This window comes from Crinia signifera, chromosome 7 (genome assembly GCF_055691185.1).
Source record: "Crinia signifera chromosome 7, ASM5569118v1, whole genome shotgun sequence".
In the NCBI taxonomy this organism is placed as follows: Eukaryota; Metazoa; Chordata; class Amphibia; order Anura; family Myobatrachidae; genus Crinia; species Crinia signifera.
The window spans coordinates 124,134,146-124,152,452 of record NC_139223.1 but is presented as its reverse complement, the minus strand read 5'-3'; the positions used below and the strand labels follow the sequence as shown (position 1 = coordinate 124,152,452).

At 45.5% G+C, this 18,307-nt stretch overlaps 1 protein-coding gene across 3 annotated transcripts in view; it reads left to right on the top strand.

Moving 5' to 3' along the window:
- The window catches only part of USP37 (ubiquitin specific peptidase 37), a 31,452-nt gene extending 14,177 nt beyond the window's left edge, over positions 1-17,275 (top strand). For 2 of the 3 annotated variants that reach the window (XM_083153709.1, XM_083153708.1), the window contains exons 11-24: positions 56-261; positions 1,327-1,444; positions 2,893-2,972; positions 3,075-3,239; positions 3,343-3,411; positions 4,139-4,283; positions 4,717-4,969; positions 12,906-13,069; positions 13,493-13,553; positions 14,014-14,126; positions 15,266-15,335; positions 15,615-15,753; positions 15,990-16,055; positions 16,646-17,275. In XM_083153709.1, the coding sequence (XP_083009835.1) occupies positions 56-261; positions 1,327-1,444; positions 2,893-2,972; positions 3,075-3,239; positions 3,343-3,411; positions 4,139-4,283; positions 4,717-4,969; positions 12,906-13,069; positions 13,493-13,553; positions 14,014-14,126; positions 15,266-15,335; positions 15,615-15,753; positions 15,990-16,055; positions 16,646-16,667 (1,671 nt within the window). In that variant the 3' untranslated portion in view covers positions 16,668-17,275. Of the gene's footprint in view, positions 1-55; positions 262-1,326; positions 1,445-2,892; positions 2,973-3,074; positions 3,240-3,342; positions 3,412-4,138; positions 4,284-4,716; positions 4,970-12,905; positions 13,070-13,492; positions 13,554-14,013; positions 14,127-15,265; positions 15,336-15,614; positions 15,754-15,989 lie in introns of all 3 variants that reach the window. The other variant, XM_083153710.1, reaches the window with a different exon arrangement.
- Positions 17,276-18,307: the final 1,032 nt, after the last annotated feature.

Sequence of the window (18,307 nt, the reverse complement as noted above, 5' to 3'; positions counted from 1 at the left end):
GTAGCCAATAAATTGCCAATGTCTAACTTCTAATTTTTTTTTTTTATTTTTTAAGGATGCCCATGAATTTTTAAGCCAGTGCCTTGACCAGCTGAAGGAAGACATGGGAAAACTGAACAAAACATGGAAGTCCGAACTCTCGTCAGGCGATGAAGTTTCTGGCTGCAAAGCAAGTGATGACCTTGCTGCAACTCATATCTATACCTGCCCTGTGATCTGCAATTTTGAGTTTGAGGCTCAACATTCTATCATCTGTAAAATGTAAGGAATAGTCAGATGTATGATTTACCTGCCTACATGTGAAATAACTTTCCAAATTAGGACTGTAATATAGTGGGCTTTTTTTTTTTTTTTTGCGTTATGGTTTTTAAACTCCCAAGTTCAGGTTTTAAGGATATATTTCTGTGCACAGATACAGTAGGTTGAGGTACATAAGTCACTTGTGAAGAGTTAAGGATATCCTTTAAAACTTGGACATTTGGAGTTCTTGAACTGAGTTTGGGAACCACTGATGTAAATTTGGACCAATAACCTACAGTATTTAAATTTCTAGACCTGGTCTTCTTTCCTCTTTAATTGGATAGGTCTGTGTTTGGCTCCTAATGCAGCTGTGCTGCCATGAGAGCAGCTATTGCACATACAGATACAGCCACGCTCATGAAGCATCCACTGCACGATAGACTTGTTCACAGTGCTGCGTTATTCTGATAAAGCTGCATTAGCTGATGCATAGCATATTGCGGGTGCGACTTACTGCGTCAAGCAGACACTAGTGGCCATATTACAGCGCTGATTAGGCTGGCTATATCTAATGGTGTTTCCAGCCTCTCACTATATGGTAACGTGTAGTATTTGATTCGTTTAATAAATGTAGCTGTCACGCCATGAACAGCCTCACCCTAATTGAATGGTTGGGACTGTTTATAAGAACTGTCTGATCTTTTCTATGGACTGGTGTACTGCCAAGGATTCGTCTACTACAATGGAAGCTTACCTAAGGTGGGGGCACACACTAGGCGATATAGCTGCTTGCACGGCTGAAATATTGTAGCGGGACTACATGTCTGGATTAAGTCCGTCAGACTTATTGCGTTGGCTGTGTAGCATAGCCTATGGCTGATGTATCTGTGCATCTGTCTGTGTATGGGCAGTCCACAGACAATCCTCTTCCCTCGTTAACTTGTTGTAGGGACTGATTTAACAGCTGGGTGAGCAAATTCAAATTCCTGCACAACTATAATGTATTGAGCGGCTAATATGTAAGTGTATATGCTTATCTAAATGTGGGGTGTTTTTTATTTTTTATTTTTTATTTTTTTTACTTAGGTGTGGTGAAAAGGTTCTGAAGCGGGAACAGTTTAATGATCTCTCCATTGATCTTCCTCGTCGAAAAAAACTGCTACCCTCCAGGTCTATACAGGACTCCCTTGACCTTTTTTTCCGGGTATGTTGACTGTATTAAAATGTAAATATTTTGGCAAATTTCAAATCTAAGTTGAGGCTAAAAGATTAAGGTTTTTTACGGCCTATATTGGTGCTGTAGCTGGCAAACCTAAGAGTCTGGGGGAAGCTTGACCTGTGAGGGTTGAGCGAGAACTTTATCAATTAACTACTTAGGGTTTAGGAGATCCATTCCTCCAAACCCTACCTCAATTTGGAACAAATAAGCTCTAAATTTGAGTAAGGAAAGAATTGCATCCTTCTCACAAGCACAACCTGTTAAGGAGGATCTTGGTATCCCCAAGTGGCTTTGGAGAGAGTTTTAAAGGCAATGGCCAAATATGTTGTTTTCTACTTCCCCCATCACCATGGACATGTACAAAAGTTCCTCTAGGCATGGTTGTCTTCAGCCTTGGCTGAACTCAATAATGTACATCCAGTGATGCTTCCTTTTAGACATGAAGTCTGGTGAATGTATGATGCAAGTTCTTCTTACATCCGTCTGGGGACTCTGACAGGCCGATCACTCAAACAGCAGTGGCGCTTGTCTGAATTCTATTCCTGGATGATTGCTCCGTCTACCCTCTCATTTGCTCCTATGCTTGCAAAGCCAATGATAGAAGTGACAAATATCAAACTCTAATTCTGGAGTCTACAATATCTTCCCTATTCTCTTCTTGCCAGAATGGATTATATATATATATATATATATATATATATATATATATATATATATATATATATATATATATATATATATATATATATATATATATATATATATATATATATATATATATATATATACACACAGTTAAATAAGCCATTTAGTCTATTTTTTGGGGAGGAGGGGTGGCTCTGTGGTAATCTTTTAATAGCAATCCAATTTAGGGATGCTTCAAATTGGCAAAGGTATTAATCACAAGTAGGGTATTGTCTTACACTGATAATTCCAGATATAAGATATCTGAATAAAGTTGTAACGCTGTGTACACATGGGGACGATATATTGCTCAGTGTCTCCTTTTCGTCAGCGACCAGAGATGGTCGCTGATTAAAGGAATCAGCTGGTCGCAAGAGCGATCATAAGGGGGCTAAAAAACTGGAGCGCACACCCAGCGATTTATCCCCGGTGCACGCTTGGCGACCATATTGCCAGCAATTTAAAGCCTGTGTGTACGCTCCTTATGACCAAATGCAGGCCAACTAATGCATTTCTGGTAGTATGCATATAAAGGCGTCTGATAAGTGTACAAAGTATTCTTTTATATAGGAATGAACACTATGGTTGTGAATCAACACATATTCCTAATTAACATATAATAAATGGAAATAAAGGTTTCTTAAAATGTTAACTTTTTTTTTTTTTTTTTTTGGTTTGTTCGGTTAAGACTGTAGCATGGTCCAAAATAGTTTATTTTTATTTTCTTTAAAATTATGCTATTTTCACAGAAGGAGGACCTTGAATATTCCTGTGAAAAGTGTAATGGAAAGTCTGCTGTTGTATTGCACAAATTCAGCAGATTGCCCAGGCAAGTGATTTTGGTGTTGTATGGAATCCTTCGTGAAGACTCCATCAATCTGAGGGATGTGGCATCTGTGTCCTGACTTTTTTTATTTATTTTTTTGTGCAGGGTTCTAATCCTTCACCTCAAGCGATACAGTTTTAATGTGGCTCTAGCGCTTAATAACAAAGTTGGGCAACAAGTGGTCATTCCTCGGTACCTTACACTGTTATCGCATTGTACAGAGAACACCCTGCCCCCTGTGTCTATGGGCTGCAATGCACCTGCTACACTGTATGTCTGAATTATGAATTCTGATTGGTCTTTTACAGGCATTGTAAATCCTCATATGCTGTTTCTGTATTTTTCACCCATTTATTCTCCCTTGTTACTGCAGAAACTCCCGTCCATTGAAAGCATCTCAGTTGGTGAATTCTTGTACTTTTGGAAACTCCACTACACCTAGGTGTGTACACCATTTTCATTTTTTATTTTATACATGATGTGCATTTTCATAGACCATTATTTGGACCTGTCTTTTGTGTGTTTTTTTTATTCTGCAGTTTGTCTCAAATTTTATTTGGTATAGCATGTGCTTGGGAGGGTTTTACTGCGCATGCACATCTAAAGCCCCGTACACACGGGGGAGATATATTGCTCAGTTTCTCCTTTTTTCATCAGCGACCAGAGATGGTCGCTGAAGAAAGGGAACCTCTGCCGGCGGTGCCGCAGAGGTAATCAGCTGGTCACAGGAGCAAGCTCCTGCGACAAGCGATTAGAATGGGGCTGAAAACGGGAGCACGCACCCGTCGATTTATCGCCGGGGCACACTCCCATCACTGGCAATATGGTCACCTGCGACCATATTTTTAGCGATTTCAGCCCCTATCGCCCCCGTGTGTACACAGCTTAAGACATTGAGAGGAAGCATGGCTGGTAGACTTCTATGCATGTCATCCGTGCAGATACCTTTTTAGACCAGTGGTTCCCAGTGGTTTTTTTTTTTTACCGGATGAGAAAATCTTGGCTTCGGGGTGCTGTGTAAAAAAAAAATAAAAAAATTGATACTTCGGCATGCCTTACTTAAAGAACCGCTGCTTTAGCTACTTTTGTGCTTCATCTTTCTCTTTGTATTTTGTGACACTGCATAATGTACGAGTTATACTACAGTGAAACTTTAATGTATGGTTTAGAAAGCAGAACTTCAAATCTGCAAGCAACTTGCCCATTTGTCTGGATTCTGAAAGTGAGGATGAGCACCTGAAGAGGAATGTAGCTCTCAGCCAGAGAACAAGTCCCAATACGGTGAAAGAGCAGCAACCCGAAGACCAGGACAAGGTGAGAACGACAAAGCACCTCAGTGACAGTTTATGGTACTCGTATGGTGTGTTTTTTTTTTTTTTTTTTTTTTTTAACAAAGCCATTTCAGATAAGTGTGGTGTGTGTGATATATAGATAATTTTCATGATGGCTGTGCTGAACACCTTTATGGAACCATTTTCTCAAACAAAATATCATTTTTAAGAACCTAGCTGTTAAACTCAAGGAAAGCCTACATCGGCACTCCAGGGATGATTTTTTACAAGTTATAATGTTGATGCATATTTTGATCCTTCCTGTGTGCTGCTTTATGTTTTCTTGGAGTACCAGTTACTTAAGTTGCTCCAGAGGGCACAGAGGTTCATAGTACCACAGGAGAGGGAAACGCAGACCGTCCTACATATAGAATATATAATGGCTTTTCTTTCTTTTTTTGGTCTCCCCGAAAAAGAAATGCAGAATGGAAAGTGCAAAAAGTTCAGATCAGCCAGATGGCAGCTTTGAGGAAATGAATGATGAAGAGCTGGTGGCTGCTGTCTTGGAAATGAGCAAAAAAGACTCTTCACCATGGCTCGCAGGCAAAGATGAGGAGAAATGCGCCAGCAGCCCAGACACTGGCTTCGGTGGAGATGAAGATCTGCAGGAAACTGCTGACAATATGGAGGTGTTAGAGGAAGAGATATTGACAACTGTGAAAGAATCTGGTAGGTGTTATGAAAACAAGCCGGCTACAAAGACACAACTGGTTTATTCTACTTGTGCATATGCTGTGGTTTTCTGAGGTAGATTATGGGCTTTTGCACTTGTATGAAATCTTGGGTACTGGTGTAATAGCAGGGTGCCCATTATGTAGTTTGCATAGTGGTGTATTGAGAATACCAATACACCACTATGCTGGCTTCGTAAACTACGTAACTTGTTCAGGTGCTGTGCTAATACACAATGGTTCATACCCCAGTATCCACGTGGGCGTGGAGTTAATTTTATAAAGTGTGGTGAGCCACCGAGCCCGAAGAGTGGCGGTGGCCTTGGGTGGATGCGTCTCCGTGTGCGCTCGCCACACTTTATAAAATGAACTGCACTCCCACGTGGATACTTGGGGGTATGATGTGGTTAGTGGAGGAAATGTTTGTTTGTAGTGCTTTATACTTACCCTCCTCTGGGTCGACTAACGTCCATCACGATCCACGCACCGATGTCCCCCGGCGCCAGCGTTCCCCCTCCTCTGGCACTCGCAGCGGACAATGTACGCAATTAGCGTAGTGCTGCTGGGGGAAGCAGGGAAACCATGTGATGCTCCCTCAGCGGCAGTACGCTGAATTACGTACATTGCTGCCACTGGGGACACCATTAACTGGGAGTGTCATGGAGGAGGCAAGTGCCGGAGAAGGGGATCGCTGGCGCCGGGGACACAGTTAACTGGGAGTGTCATGGAGGAGGGGAACGCTGGTGCGGGGATCGTGATGGACGTTTTTGTATAAAGCATTACACACATTAGCAGGGCGCCTGGCTACGCTGACAACGTAGCCTAAGGTACGCCCTGCAATACACAAGTACCAAATCTTGTTCTCTGAAGTCAGAGGCCCAGCCAAGAGTTTGAATTAGTGTAGATTTTAATTGGAATTCAAGACTCTTCCAGCAAGAACAAGGTTTTTTGAACTGCGTATAGTCTAGCAACTCTAGTCTCTCCATGCCCTTAATTTTCACCTTGCCACATTGTGGAATCCTCTTCAAAACTGACTCCTTCCTTCTCGGCTGGCGCATCCAATCTGATTCTGCTAGGATGCTAAATGGTATTTCTCCTCCCAGCAGCAGGGGACACTGCAGTCTACACGTGTGGGGATAGTGTGGGTGCATTGAAGGAGTCGGCACTTTAAGAAATTTGAATACAGCTGGCTCCTCCCCCCGCTATCCCCCAGCAGACTCCAGTCTTAGAAAAAGTGCCCGGAGGAGTCGGACTCCCGGGCTATGTCTCCTAAGGAGACTAGGCTTTTTGTTTCCTTTTTATTTATTTTTTATTTATACTTGGACACAGACAGGCTGGGAATGCCTGTCTGCGACGTGGGACCCTGGAGGGACATGGTCGGGCCTGCATGCAGCCTCCCTCCACTGTCCAGCCACCGGAGCCTCCGTTCCGGGGACCCGCCCGCAGCTGCATGCGGTGTGTGTCGCGGGTCCTGGGCTATCTCCCCCGAACTCCAGGGACGCCGGTGACAAGTAAGGGCGCTGTGCGCCAGACAGGGGGCGGCCATTAAGCGCGATGGTCGGTGGCAGAGAGAGAGCTGAGTCGCGGTGGTGACGTCAGCGCACCCTCCAGTATGCCGGCTGTTTGGGGCAGGGCTTGGATTTCGCGCCTCAGCGTAAGAGAGGAGGGCGGAGCTTGCTTCTCTCTCTTCTCTCTGAGCTTTTGAGCTGTGAGGTGGCTTTTTGCGGTGCTCTCTCTGCAGTTTGCTGTACAAAACGGGACCTCTGTTACCTGTGCAGCGCAGCGCTCCCCAGCGGACTACAGGGACACTGTAAGTCTTAAGGGGTACATTACACACGCAAGAATCGGGGGTTATTAATTGGCTCCTCTTCCCCTGTAACTTGCCAGACTTCAGGGCTACTTTACTGGGTATTTCCCTGCTGTTGGGCTGTATTTTGGGGTGTTTCTTGTGTGACTGGTGTTGTGCGTCTGTCAGTATTGTAACATTTACTGGGCAGGATGGCAGGAAAAGCAACTTCATCTAAGGCTGCTTTGAAGGTTTATTCCTGCAAGAGCTGTAAGCAGCAATACACACAACATGTTAGAGGGTGTTCCCTCTGTGAGATTTGCTATAAGGCTTCTCAAATTACTGCTGCTCCTGCAGCACCTGTGCAGGCAGCTGCTGTTTCCTCAGAGGTGCTGCAATCATTGCTGTCTAATCTGAATGCTGAAATGGCTGCCTCTAGGAAGGATAGAGAGGTGTTTCAGACTCAGCTTTCTAGATTGACCTCTGCAGAGCCTGCTTGGGCTCAATCCTTAATTCAGTCAGTGGACTCTTTAACTCAGTCTATGGCAGGTCCTGCTAAGAGACCTTCGGCTGCTGCTGTAATTAAAAGAAAGGCTATGCCCTCTCTATTTTTGGCTGATTCAGACCATGAGGATTATATTATAGAGGAAGGAGAGGTTCTTCCCCCTGTGGAGGATATCCAACCCTTGGATGTAGGGGAGGATGAATCACAGGGTGTGGAGGGGCTTATTAGAGCTGTTGGGTCCAAATTAAAGCAGCCTGAGGTTACTCCCCAGGTGTCCATTTTTGGACGCTCTCAAAGACAGGAGTTGTGTTTTCCGGATTCGGAGGAATTAGACTCTCCTCTCCTCTCTATATGGAAGTGTCCGGATAGGAAATTCCATGTGTCAGCTCGCCTAAGGACACTATATCCTTTCTCTCCTGAATCCAGGGCCAAGTGGGAGACTCCTCCCACTCCGGATATCTCGCTATCCAGGCTATCTAAGCGAGCCACTCTGCCTGTCCCCGGGGTGGCCTCTTTGAAGGAGGCGCAGGATAGGCGTTTAGATTGCTCACTAAAGACCATTTATTCCACGGCAGGGGTCCTTTTGCGTCCTGCTTTGGCCTCTGCTTGGGTGGCCAGGGCTATGGAGCAATGGGCTGCTGAGCTTGTGGCTGGTCTGGAGCAAAATATGCCTGTGGCAGATTTGTTGCCTATGGCGGAAGGCATCAGGGATGCTTGAACTTACATAGGTGAGGCAGCGGCAGACATTTCGACTCTAGGAGCCAGAATTTCTGCGTCAGCTGTGGTGGCCAGACGGTCGGTCTGGTTGAGGTCATGGCAGGCTGAGGCTGAAATTAAAAAAAGCCGTTGAAGCCTTGCCGTTCACAGGGGATATGCTTTTCGGGCCAGAGCTCGATAAACTTATCTCCCAGGCCACGGGGGGTAAGTCTACATTCTTACCTACAGCCGCTCCTCCACCTAAGAGGCGGTCCCTCACTCAGTCCTTTCGGTCCTTTCGAGGCTCTGCCTTTAGAGGCAGGCCCAGAGGAGGTTTTACGGCCTTTAGAGGTCGCAGAGGTAGAGGGGCGGGAACAGCAGCGGCCGCTTCTGCCCCAGCACGTCGCCAGGAGCCCAAGGCTTCCGACAAGACCGTGGCATGACGGTCTTCCGGCTCTAGTGGGAGAATCCAGGGTGGGCGCTCGTCTGTTGTTGTTCCCTCAGGTTTGGAAGACTCACTGCAGGGACGAGTGGGTCTTGCAAATTATTACACAGGGATACAGACTTCAATTTTCAGCGCCACCTCCAGTAAGATTCTTTCCAATGGGCCTTCCAAAGCTGGATCAGACAAGAAAGGCCTTACAGGATTCAGTTCAAAAGCTTTTGGACGCTTCTGTAATAATACCGGTGCCAGAACATCAGAGGGGACAGGGGTTTTACTCCAATGTGTTCATAGTCCCCAAACCGGACGGCTCCGTAAGGCCTATCCTAAACCTCAAGGATTTAAATCAATACATCTGTTACAACAGGTTCAAGATGGAGTCCATATGGTCCGTGATTGCATCACTGGAACCGGGAGAATATCTTATGTCGCTAGACATAAAGGACGCCTATTTGCACGTCCCTATTTGGGAACCTCACCAGAGGTTTCTAAGGTTCGCAATGCAGGCTTCTCATTTCCAGTTCAGGGCTCTACCCTTCGGCCTGTCGTCCGCTTCCAGGGTCTTTACCAAGATCATGGCCTGCATGGTGGCGGTACTCAGGTTACAGGGGATAACGATCATCCCGTACCTGGACGATCTCTTGATAAAGGCTTCTTCTCAGGACAAATTGATAGCAGACGCTCTGGCCACATGTTCTTTTCTGGTCCAAAATGGTTGGATCTTGAACTTCGGCAAGTCTCAGCTCAATCCGACACAGAGGCTTCAATTTCTGGGCCTTATTCTGGATACGGCGCAGGAGGCGGTATTTCTTCCAATGGACAAGATCGCGGCGCTGCAGTTTAAGGTACGACAGGTCCTAGCTCCCGGCAGAGTTTCGATCCTGTTGTGCACCAAGATGCTAGGGATGATGGTAGCCTCTTTCGAGGCCATCTCGTACGGCAGATTTCATACCAGAACGTTCCAATGGAACCTACTGTCACAGTGGTCAGGGTCGCATCTACAGATACACGGGAAGATTACCCTGTCAAGAGCAGCTCGTCAGTCGCTTCAATGGTGGCTTCACACTCCCAATTTACTCCAGGGCCGGAGTTTCAGTCCATGCAGTTGGACGATACTGACCACCGACGCCAGCCTCAGGGGCTGGGGAGCTTTTGTTCTCAACCAGACTTTTCAGGGGCGGTGGTCGGCCCAGGAGGCAAGTCTTCCGATAAATGTCCTGAAATTAAGAGCAATCAGGTTGGCTTTGGGTCAGGCACACATCTTGCTCAGGGGACGTCCGGTAAGAGTCCAGTCGGACAATGCGACTGCGGTCGCATACATAAATCGACAGGGAGGAACCAAAAGTCGTGCGGCCATGCGCGAGGTGCGTCCTATCTTGGAATGGGCCGAGGCGTTTGTCCCCCGATTCTCTGCGGTGTTTCTGCCGGGCGTGGAGAATTGGCAGGCGGATTATCTGAGCAGACAGGACTTCCACCCGGGAGAGTGGGCCCTTCATCCGGAGGTTTTTCATCAGTTGACGGTCCGGTGGGGCATGCCTCAGATGGATTCGATGGCCTCCAGGTTGAATCGGAAGGTACCTCGGTATTGTGCCAGGTCTCGGGATCCGGAAGCTCTGGCGGGGGATGCATTCTCCATCCCATGGGATTTCCAGCTGATATATGCGTTTCCGCCGTTTCCACTCATAGCAAGAGTGCTCAAGCGCATAAAAAGAGGGTCCGCTTCAGTAATTCTGATTGCCCCGGACTGGCTGAGACGGGCCTGGTATTCGGACCTCAAGCTTCTTCAAGCGGATGTGCAGTGGCGTCTCCCACTCAGACAGGATCTTCTACAACAAGGACCATTCATCTACCCCGGCTTAGAGTCTCTACGTTTAACGGCGTGGCTGTTGAGGCCGACTTGTTAAGGAGACGTGGAATACCGCAGTCTGTAGTTCCAACTATGCTGAGGGCTAGGAAGGAGGTGACAGCTTCTCATTATCACAGGATTTGGAAATCCTACATAGCCTGGTGCAAAGCTAGATCAGTACCAAGGGCAGTGTTTCATCTTTCCCGTTTGTTGGAGTTCTTACAACCGGGTTTAGAGAAGGGTCTCAGACTGGCGTCTTTGAAGGTCCAGGTGTCTGCCCTATCGGTGTTTTTTCACAGAAGGCTGGCTCTAATTCCGGAGGTACAGACCTTCTTAAAAGGGGTTGTTCGTATACAGTCTCCCTTCGTTCCGCCTTCAGAGCCATGGTGTTTGGAGTTGGTTCTGAAATTCCTAAGATCTGATACTTTTGAGCCCTTAGATTCGGTGGATCTAAGGTTCTTGACGTGGAAGACGGGTCATGTTGATGGCGCTGGCTTCGGCCCGCAGGGTGTCGGAGCTTGGGGCTCTTTCCTGTCGTTCCTCGTTTCTGGTTTTCCACAAGGACAGGGCGGAACTCAGAACTCGCCAGGGTTTCCTTCCGAAGGTGGTTTCGTCGTTCCACGTGAACCAGCCTATTGTGGTTCCAGCCCTTTCACGAGATATGAAGTCCTTGGACGTGGTGCGCGCTCTGCGTATCTACGTTTCCAGAACGGCATCGTGGAGAAAGACGGATAGTCTTTTCGTGTTGTATGGAGCAGGAAAGAAGGGTTGGCCGGCGTCCAAGCAGACGCTGGCTAGGTGGTTGTGCTTCACAATCAAGGAGGCCTACGCTAGGGCTAACCAAGTCCTCCCTTTAGGGATTTCCGCCCATTCAGCAAGGGCCGTAAGCACATCGTGGGCTGCGGCCAGAGGTGTTTCGCTCACACAGGTTTGTAGGGCGGCCACTTGGGTGGGTGCTAGCACCTTCGCCAAGTTCTATAAGTTTGACAGCTTTGCCAGTGAGGAGGCATCATTCGGCAGAGCTGTTTTGCAGGATTCTCAGCGCTCTCCCTCCCGGGTTTAGTGCTTTGGTACTATCCCACACGTCTAGACTGCAGTGTCCCCTGCTGCTGGGAGGAGAAATAAGGAATTTGGTACTTACCGGTAATTCCCTTTCTCAGAGGCAGCAGGGGACACTGCACGCCCTCCCAGCGCTTTATTCCTGCCATCTTACAAGTTGTTTTACTTTAACATTGAATGTTTGCCGATTGCAAGTTGTGAGTTCTTGTTATGAGTTATTCTTGCTAATCTTTTCTCTTCTGCGAAGTGTCTCCTCTGTTCCAGGGATTGAGCCCTGGCCCCTATCCTCTCTCGGTCACAGTTTCTAAGACTGGAGTCTGCTGGGGGATAGCGGGGGGAGGAGCCAGCTGTATTCAAATTTCTTAAAGTGCTGACTCCTCCAATGCACCCACACTATCCCACACGTGTAGACTGCAGTGTCCCCTGCTGCCTCGGAGAAAGCGAATTACCGGTAAGTACCAAATTCCTTATTTCTCTTGCAATGGTTAGCATTACTGCCCCCAGCATTTCTCCCAATTGTGTACGGTTTGATTTCTCCAAGTGCCTGCGTGAGTTTGATTTGGAGACTCAAGTTTCCTCTATTAATACAAACCTATTCTGGTAGATTAGTTGGCTCATGACAATGTGTGTACTTGTGTTTAGGACAGACTAGATGGTCCAAGCAGGGCCGGCGCCACCACTAGGCAAATCTAGGCATTTGCCTAGGGCGCCGGCCACTGGAGGGTGGCATTTCCGTGCCGTGGGGGTACCTGTCCTGCGGCTGTGTATATAAAGCTTGCGGCGGCAGCGGGGGGTCCCTGCAGTCAAGAAATAACGAGCGCTATCCGCCTGGCTACGCGGAAGCGCTTCTGTTGCGGAAACACTGGCCGCACGCTGATTGGCTGAGATTCAGCCAATCAGCGTGCGCTGTGCGGCCAGTGTTTTCACAACAGAAGCGCTTCCGCGTAGCCAGGCGGATATCGCTCGTTATTTCTTGACTGCAGGGAACCCCGCTGCCGCCGCAAGCTTTATATACACAGCCGCAGGACAGGTACCCCCCCGGCACCGGGGCGCCCCGGTGCCTTGCACCGGCCCTGGGTCCAAGTGATTTTAATCTGGGTCCTCAATGAAAAAGGGGGGAAACCTTAGTAAGGAACAAAATATTCATGCCAGAGCTGTCTTTTTTTTTTTTTTTATCAGATTCTACATAGCCTAATGATCCCAGATGAATAGTTAATGAAAGCTGCAGCAACAGAAAGTGAATGTCCATACTGCAGCAAGCACCCCATGCTGTCTATGTAGGAAGCATTAAAAAAAGCTTAGAGTACTATGAAAGCAAACTCGCTGCGCCATCAGAAATAAAACCACTTTCTCTAAGTCACAAGTAGTAGAAAAGACAATATCGTATATAAGTGCCAGAATCTTCATGTATTGTATATGTCATAGTCCCGCACACTGGGTATCATGTATAATATGGTAAAACTGAGCCCTCATTTCTTCTGGTTTTGATATCTGCTTTTGTGGACGCCATGTAACCTTGCTCACATTCTGCCAGTTTCAGACAATTCTAGCCCAATCTTCATGCTGCCTTGTTTGGTATAACTCTGGTTTGCTGTTTCAGGTGCAGCTCAGTATAGTGACATTGCCAAGGACTTTGATGAAAATAAAGAAAACAAGACCCCAGAAAACACCCAGAATGAGGCTGACTGGATGCAGTATGACCTGGAGCGAGAGCGTGAGGAACAGGAGCTACAGCAGGCTTTGGCTCAGTCTCTCCAGGAACAGGTGAGCAAAACTCAGATCTGGTCATTAGGCCAAACTTGCTGAAGGATAAAGTTCTCGGCCAGGTTGTAAATCTGTCCTCAGGCTGAAATTTAATGTTCTGGTGGCTTAGGAATTCAGTGAAACTCGACAGACAAGGCAGTTTATACTGCTCTAATGGCCCCCATACACTTGTTCTAATTGTCTGAAGGGCAAGTCGGGCACTTTCCCTTGTACTTCCCTGGCGGGTCCCCAGGAGTGTTAACATCCAATTTGGCACTTGATGTGCCATTTGTTACATAAGATCATTTGCATGTGACTTATCGTACGTAAAAGGACTTCGAGGGAGTACATGAAAAGTCTGATGCGAGACATTGCAGGTGCGAAAGAGCACCCCAACTTTTGCTAAAGTTGAGCAAAAAAAACACCCTTTTATTCCATTTACAGGAGGCCAGAGAATTAAAGGAAGATGATGACTTGAAAAGGGCAACAGAGCTGAGTTTACAAGGTGTGTCCTTCTATCAAAGTTTGCAGGTCTTAAAGTGTGTACACACGGTTAGATTTGGCTTCCGATGTTCCCAATATAGGGAACATCGGAAGCCAAATTGCATGCTTTTTTAGGGCTTCCGAGTCCGATGCGCGCTCCCGTGTGAGCGCATATCGGCAGCCAGATAGAGAGGGCAGGCAGCACTATATAGTGCAGATCTGCACTATACAGTGTAAATTGTGCCCCTCTGTCATGCCGTGAGATGCGAGTCCCGATGCGATCTGATCGTGTCGGGACTCGCATCTCACGGCAACATCTACTGTGTGTACACACCATTAAAGTATTATGTACAATTTGACATGTCATGGGCTATTGTAAGTAATAGAAATTAAGCTTCAACTATTGATGTGAGAATGTAAAGAGTAAAGTAAGTTTTCCAATCTCTGTAGAAGAGTAATGTGAGAATCTTTATTTTTTTTAGAGTTTAATATCTCTTTCCTGGATGAGATGTCTGATGAGGATTCTGGGAATGAGGAAGTTCTGGATATGGAATACACTGAAGAGGAAACGGAGGAACTGAAGAAAAATGCAGAGGTAATGTGGTCGCAAACATCTAGATTTCTCTGGCCAACAGTTTGGTTTTATGTGTTTTTACTAGATGTGTTCTCTTGTGTGCTGACTGTTTTTAAATTTAGCCAAAAATCTTTAACTACATACTGAGCGGACACTCAATTAGACAAAAATATCTGGTGTTGCCATACACGTGTCAGATTTAATACTGAATATATCCACCAACAGATCGAGATCTCAATTACCTGAGCACCAATTATCACATCTACAGTATATGGCATGCCTGATAGTAATAACTTGTGGCCATGCTGCTGTGCAATCATTGGATGACAATCAGCTGATCTCTTTACTCATTCCTGAAGTTACAGATGTCAATGTTGGATGATGTGGGGAGAATGTTATTTAAGTTTTTTAAAATGGAGTTGTAGTGATCATCCTTTGATGTGCCACTGGGTCTTCCTGGCCATGCTGCACTTAGGTCAGTGGGGTCCACTGGGCCAACTTTGGTCTATGGGTCTAAACTGTAGCTTCAAGATTCATTGCCACTGTTTGTGCAACTGCCATCAAATCACATGCTGTGGCACCAAGTCACTCAAGCCTTCGGTTCTCGGGTCAACTGACAGCAACCAGTTTAGCAAAAAAGCTTGGGCTGAGCAAGTTTCTGCAGCATATGAAGCGGAAAGATCACTTAGAACATTTTTATTTAACTTGGTCATGGTAACTGGCGTCAACTGTGGCATGTAGGGCATCAACGTTGTACTTTTATGGTGTACAGGGGCTGACATACTCTCCGTCCAACCCCCCCCCCCCCATTATGTGGCAAGCCCCGCCATTTTAATGGGCACACTCGCCGTTTCTGGTTGAATACTCCAACGGTGAGCTATCGGTGCCGCTCATTCAGAGCATTGAATACACCCCGTTGTTGGAGGATTAAGTTGTAATTTTGTTGTAGGTCATTCTTTCCTAAACTTTTGCCTGCCCATTTTTATTTTTTTTATTTTTACCCCTGGTCTCATAGTTCCTTAGCCCACAAATATCCCTACTTCAATTGTCAGATGCCAAGCCAGGACTTCTAATGTATGAATGTAAATCTGCAGTTGAATGATACATTTTTGGAGTATATTGTAGTACCATGTGGTCATCGCTGCATCTGTTTCCTGCAGATTGGCGATCTACCTTATTCATATCGCCTGGTCAGTGTTGTCAGCCACATCGGCAGCTCCTCCTCTTCTGGTAAGAAGTTATTTATTTATCTGGTCTTAAAATTGAAATGCTCCAAATGGCTTTGGAATTTGTTTGTTAAAGATCTATATAACTCAGCGATGGCTAACCTTGACACCAGCTGCTGTTAACTACACATCCCAGCATTCTCTGCTTCACATTTAGCATGGCCAAGATGGCAAAACCGAAGCAGAGCATGCTGGCATGTGTAGTTCAACAGCTGGAGTGTCAAGGTTAGCCATCAAGGGTATAACCTGTTTTTTTAATGGTGTTTTTAAATTGTTTTGTAAGGTCACTATATCAGTGATGTGTATGATATTAAGAAACAAGCCTGGTTTACATACAATGACCTGGCTGTGTCAAGAACTCAAGAGAACACTGTTCAGAGTGACCGAGATCGAAGTGGCTACATCTTTTTCTATATGCACAAGTAAGCATTCATTAATTCGATTTTCAACCTATCCACAAAGTACTTGTCTCGCCCAGTCACCACACCCATCTACGGTTTTGGGTTAAGCAGTATTCTCACTCATTGTTGACCAGTTCTGCAATGACTGACACTCGCTCTACTTCCCTCATCTACTCTTAACACATTGCAGCGTGTATGGGGGACCTTTAATCAGTCTAAAAGTGTTTTTTCTTTTCTTTTTTCTTATTTCCTTGCAGAGAAATATTCGATGAACTTGTTGATGAGGAGAAAAAATCCCAAGTTACAACCACTGAACCAAACAGGTCAGCCAGACCCTAAATGTGACTCCCTGAAGCACCAGACCCGTACACTTGCACTGGACTATGAAATGTACAGTTACTCTGGCTGTGTGGCGTATCCTGCCATGAAGATAGAAAAAGCACATTTATGGATCATGATGCCAGTTGTATGGCTTGTCTCCCCCATACAATGCTGGGGCATGTAGCGTGTTCTGGAAACTGCTATTAAAAGGCCACAACTACATTTTGCTAATGAAACTGCAAAATGTATTCTTATTCTCCTGTCCCTGTTCAGCAAAAGGACTTTGTTTTCTGAAGGGCCTTGGTTAAGCCAGCAGCATCATGACCATGTTATTACAGTTCCTTATGCTATAAGTGGAGGCTTTTTGAGTTTGTGCCCCCCTCTCCTTCCCTTTTTACCCTCTCCTTGCATTTTGGAAGAATATCTAGCACTGGCACTGTTGAATAGTTACTGTTGCAGTCTGTAATTTTAATGGACAAGTCTTTGCTTTTTCGTTTTTGAAAAATACATTTATATGAGAGATTTATCTTTTGTTATTACTTTGTAATGAAGCAGTTGCTGTGAGGATGACCGCAAATACTTTTTCCTCCAGACTAGTTGGTTCAAAGCAATAAGATGGAGCGGACCGTGCAGAGGGTTGTACAAGCAGCTTATCGTAATGTGGTGGCAACATGGCTCTGTGAAATGTTTGACAATCAGCAAAACTGAAGTCAGCAAGATTTCTATTTTAACAGTTTCTTTTTATGCATGTTGAGTCTGTCTTGTTCTCTCTACACCTGGGCATTATTGTTCGATCGGTCTGTTCTTCTTGAATTGTTCTCTGCTTTTCCAAGCATCTCTTTTCTTATTTTCAAAGGTGGTTAATTATTCATAATTGCTGATTAAATTCTTTCACCCATGACTTGTTTGCCTAGCACCAATACAAGCAGAACATTACTACTTTTGTTAATGCATTTGGTTTTTTTTCTGCCTTTCATGCAAAGTATCCTTGAATTGTTCTTATTGCAGACTTCATCTTCCACAATGCACATTTTGTATAAATCTTTGTATCATTTTCTGTGTGGTTTTTATTTTATTTGTTTTGCTTTTATTTTTATGGTCTTTTCAGTAAACATGTATTTTGATTTAGATGTACATATTCTATCATATTTATCTATTTTAGGCTTTTGTTTTTATGTTGTCTTCTGTAAGAAATAGACTTATAAAGAGGTACAATAACTGATGCATCTGCTGTCTTTACTGTCAAGTGTCAGCATGTGTGCAATTAGAGTTCACAGAAATACTGTTCGTTTATAAAATGTTAGACTGTCTCACTGTATTTGGGACTCTTGAAAGGTATGACTACTGAAACTAGTAGAATATTCGATAGAATAGTAGAAGAATAGATTAGGCAGACTTTTTCAACTTAACCCGGATAGGCTGCACTTATTTAGCAGCGTGATACAGGCACCTGAAGCATTACCCATGATAAGCAGACCTTAGAGCTGTGATAATATATGGGAACTTATCCTGAATACCATGGGCTATTGCACAATAACAAAACCTTTTTAACCTGCAAATAATGCGAGTCATTAATCAGGTTACTCCCAAATACCCAAGTGTCTGAATGCTTCCCAAATGCCTGAATACCTGAGTTCTACTGATCTTGAGCTCCATCTTCTGAATTTCCCTGCGACAGGTAAGATCAGAAGATACATGGACTGAACTATTTTGCAGTAAAATCGGCTAAAAAATTGCTGTAGTGTGTGGGCACCTTTTTCGGCTCGTTCTCTGGATAGCAGAGGGTGGGTTTCCTTTTTAAAGGTTGCTGTATGGTAGCGGATTTCCCCAGTGCTGCATCGGCATTTGCTTCCTGTATTTTTTTGCTGTATGATTAGTGGCAACTAAGCTTTTAAATCCTCCACTCCTCCACTGCTGCAGTTTAGTCTGCAGCTGTATTAGCGGCTACTTTTAGGATACAGAGCTACTGCAGAAAGGCAGGCTTGGTGTCCGCAGCCGCCGGTGCTTGTCCCTGTAATGGCACTGCACTAACCGGTTATCCTGGAGGGAAATTAATTTGTCTGTTGTCCCCTTCTGTATGCAAATGGCTGCTATCTTCCACCTACAGCATTGCCTGTACACTTCTATGGGGTTGATCTGATTAACCCCGAACCGTGTATGATCGTGAGTTGCGCATCATCAAGACACCGGGCGCACTTTACGGCTGGCCTAATTCAATGGAGGTGCAAGCACTCTTTCGGGAAATTCGGCCCTG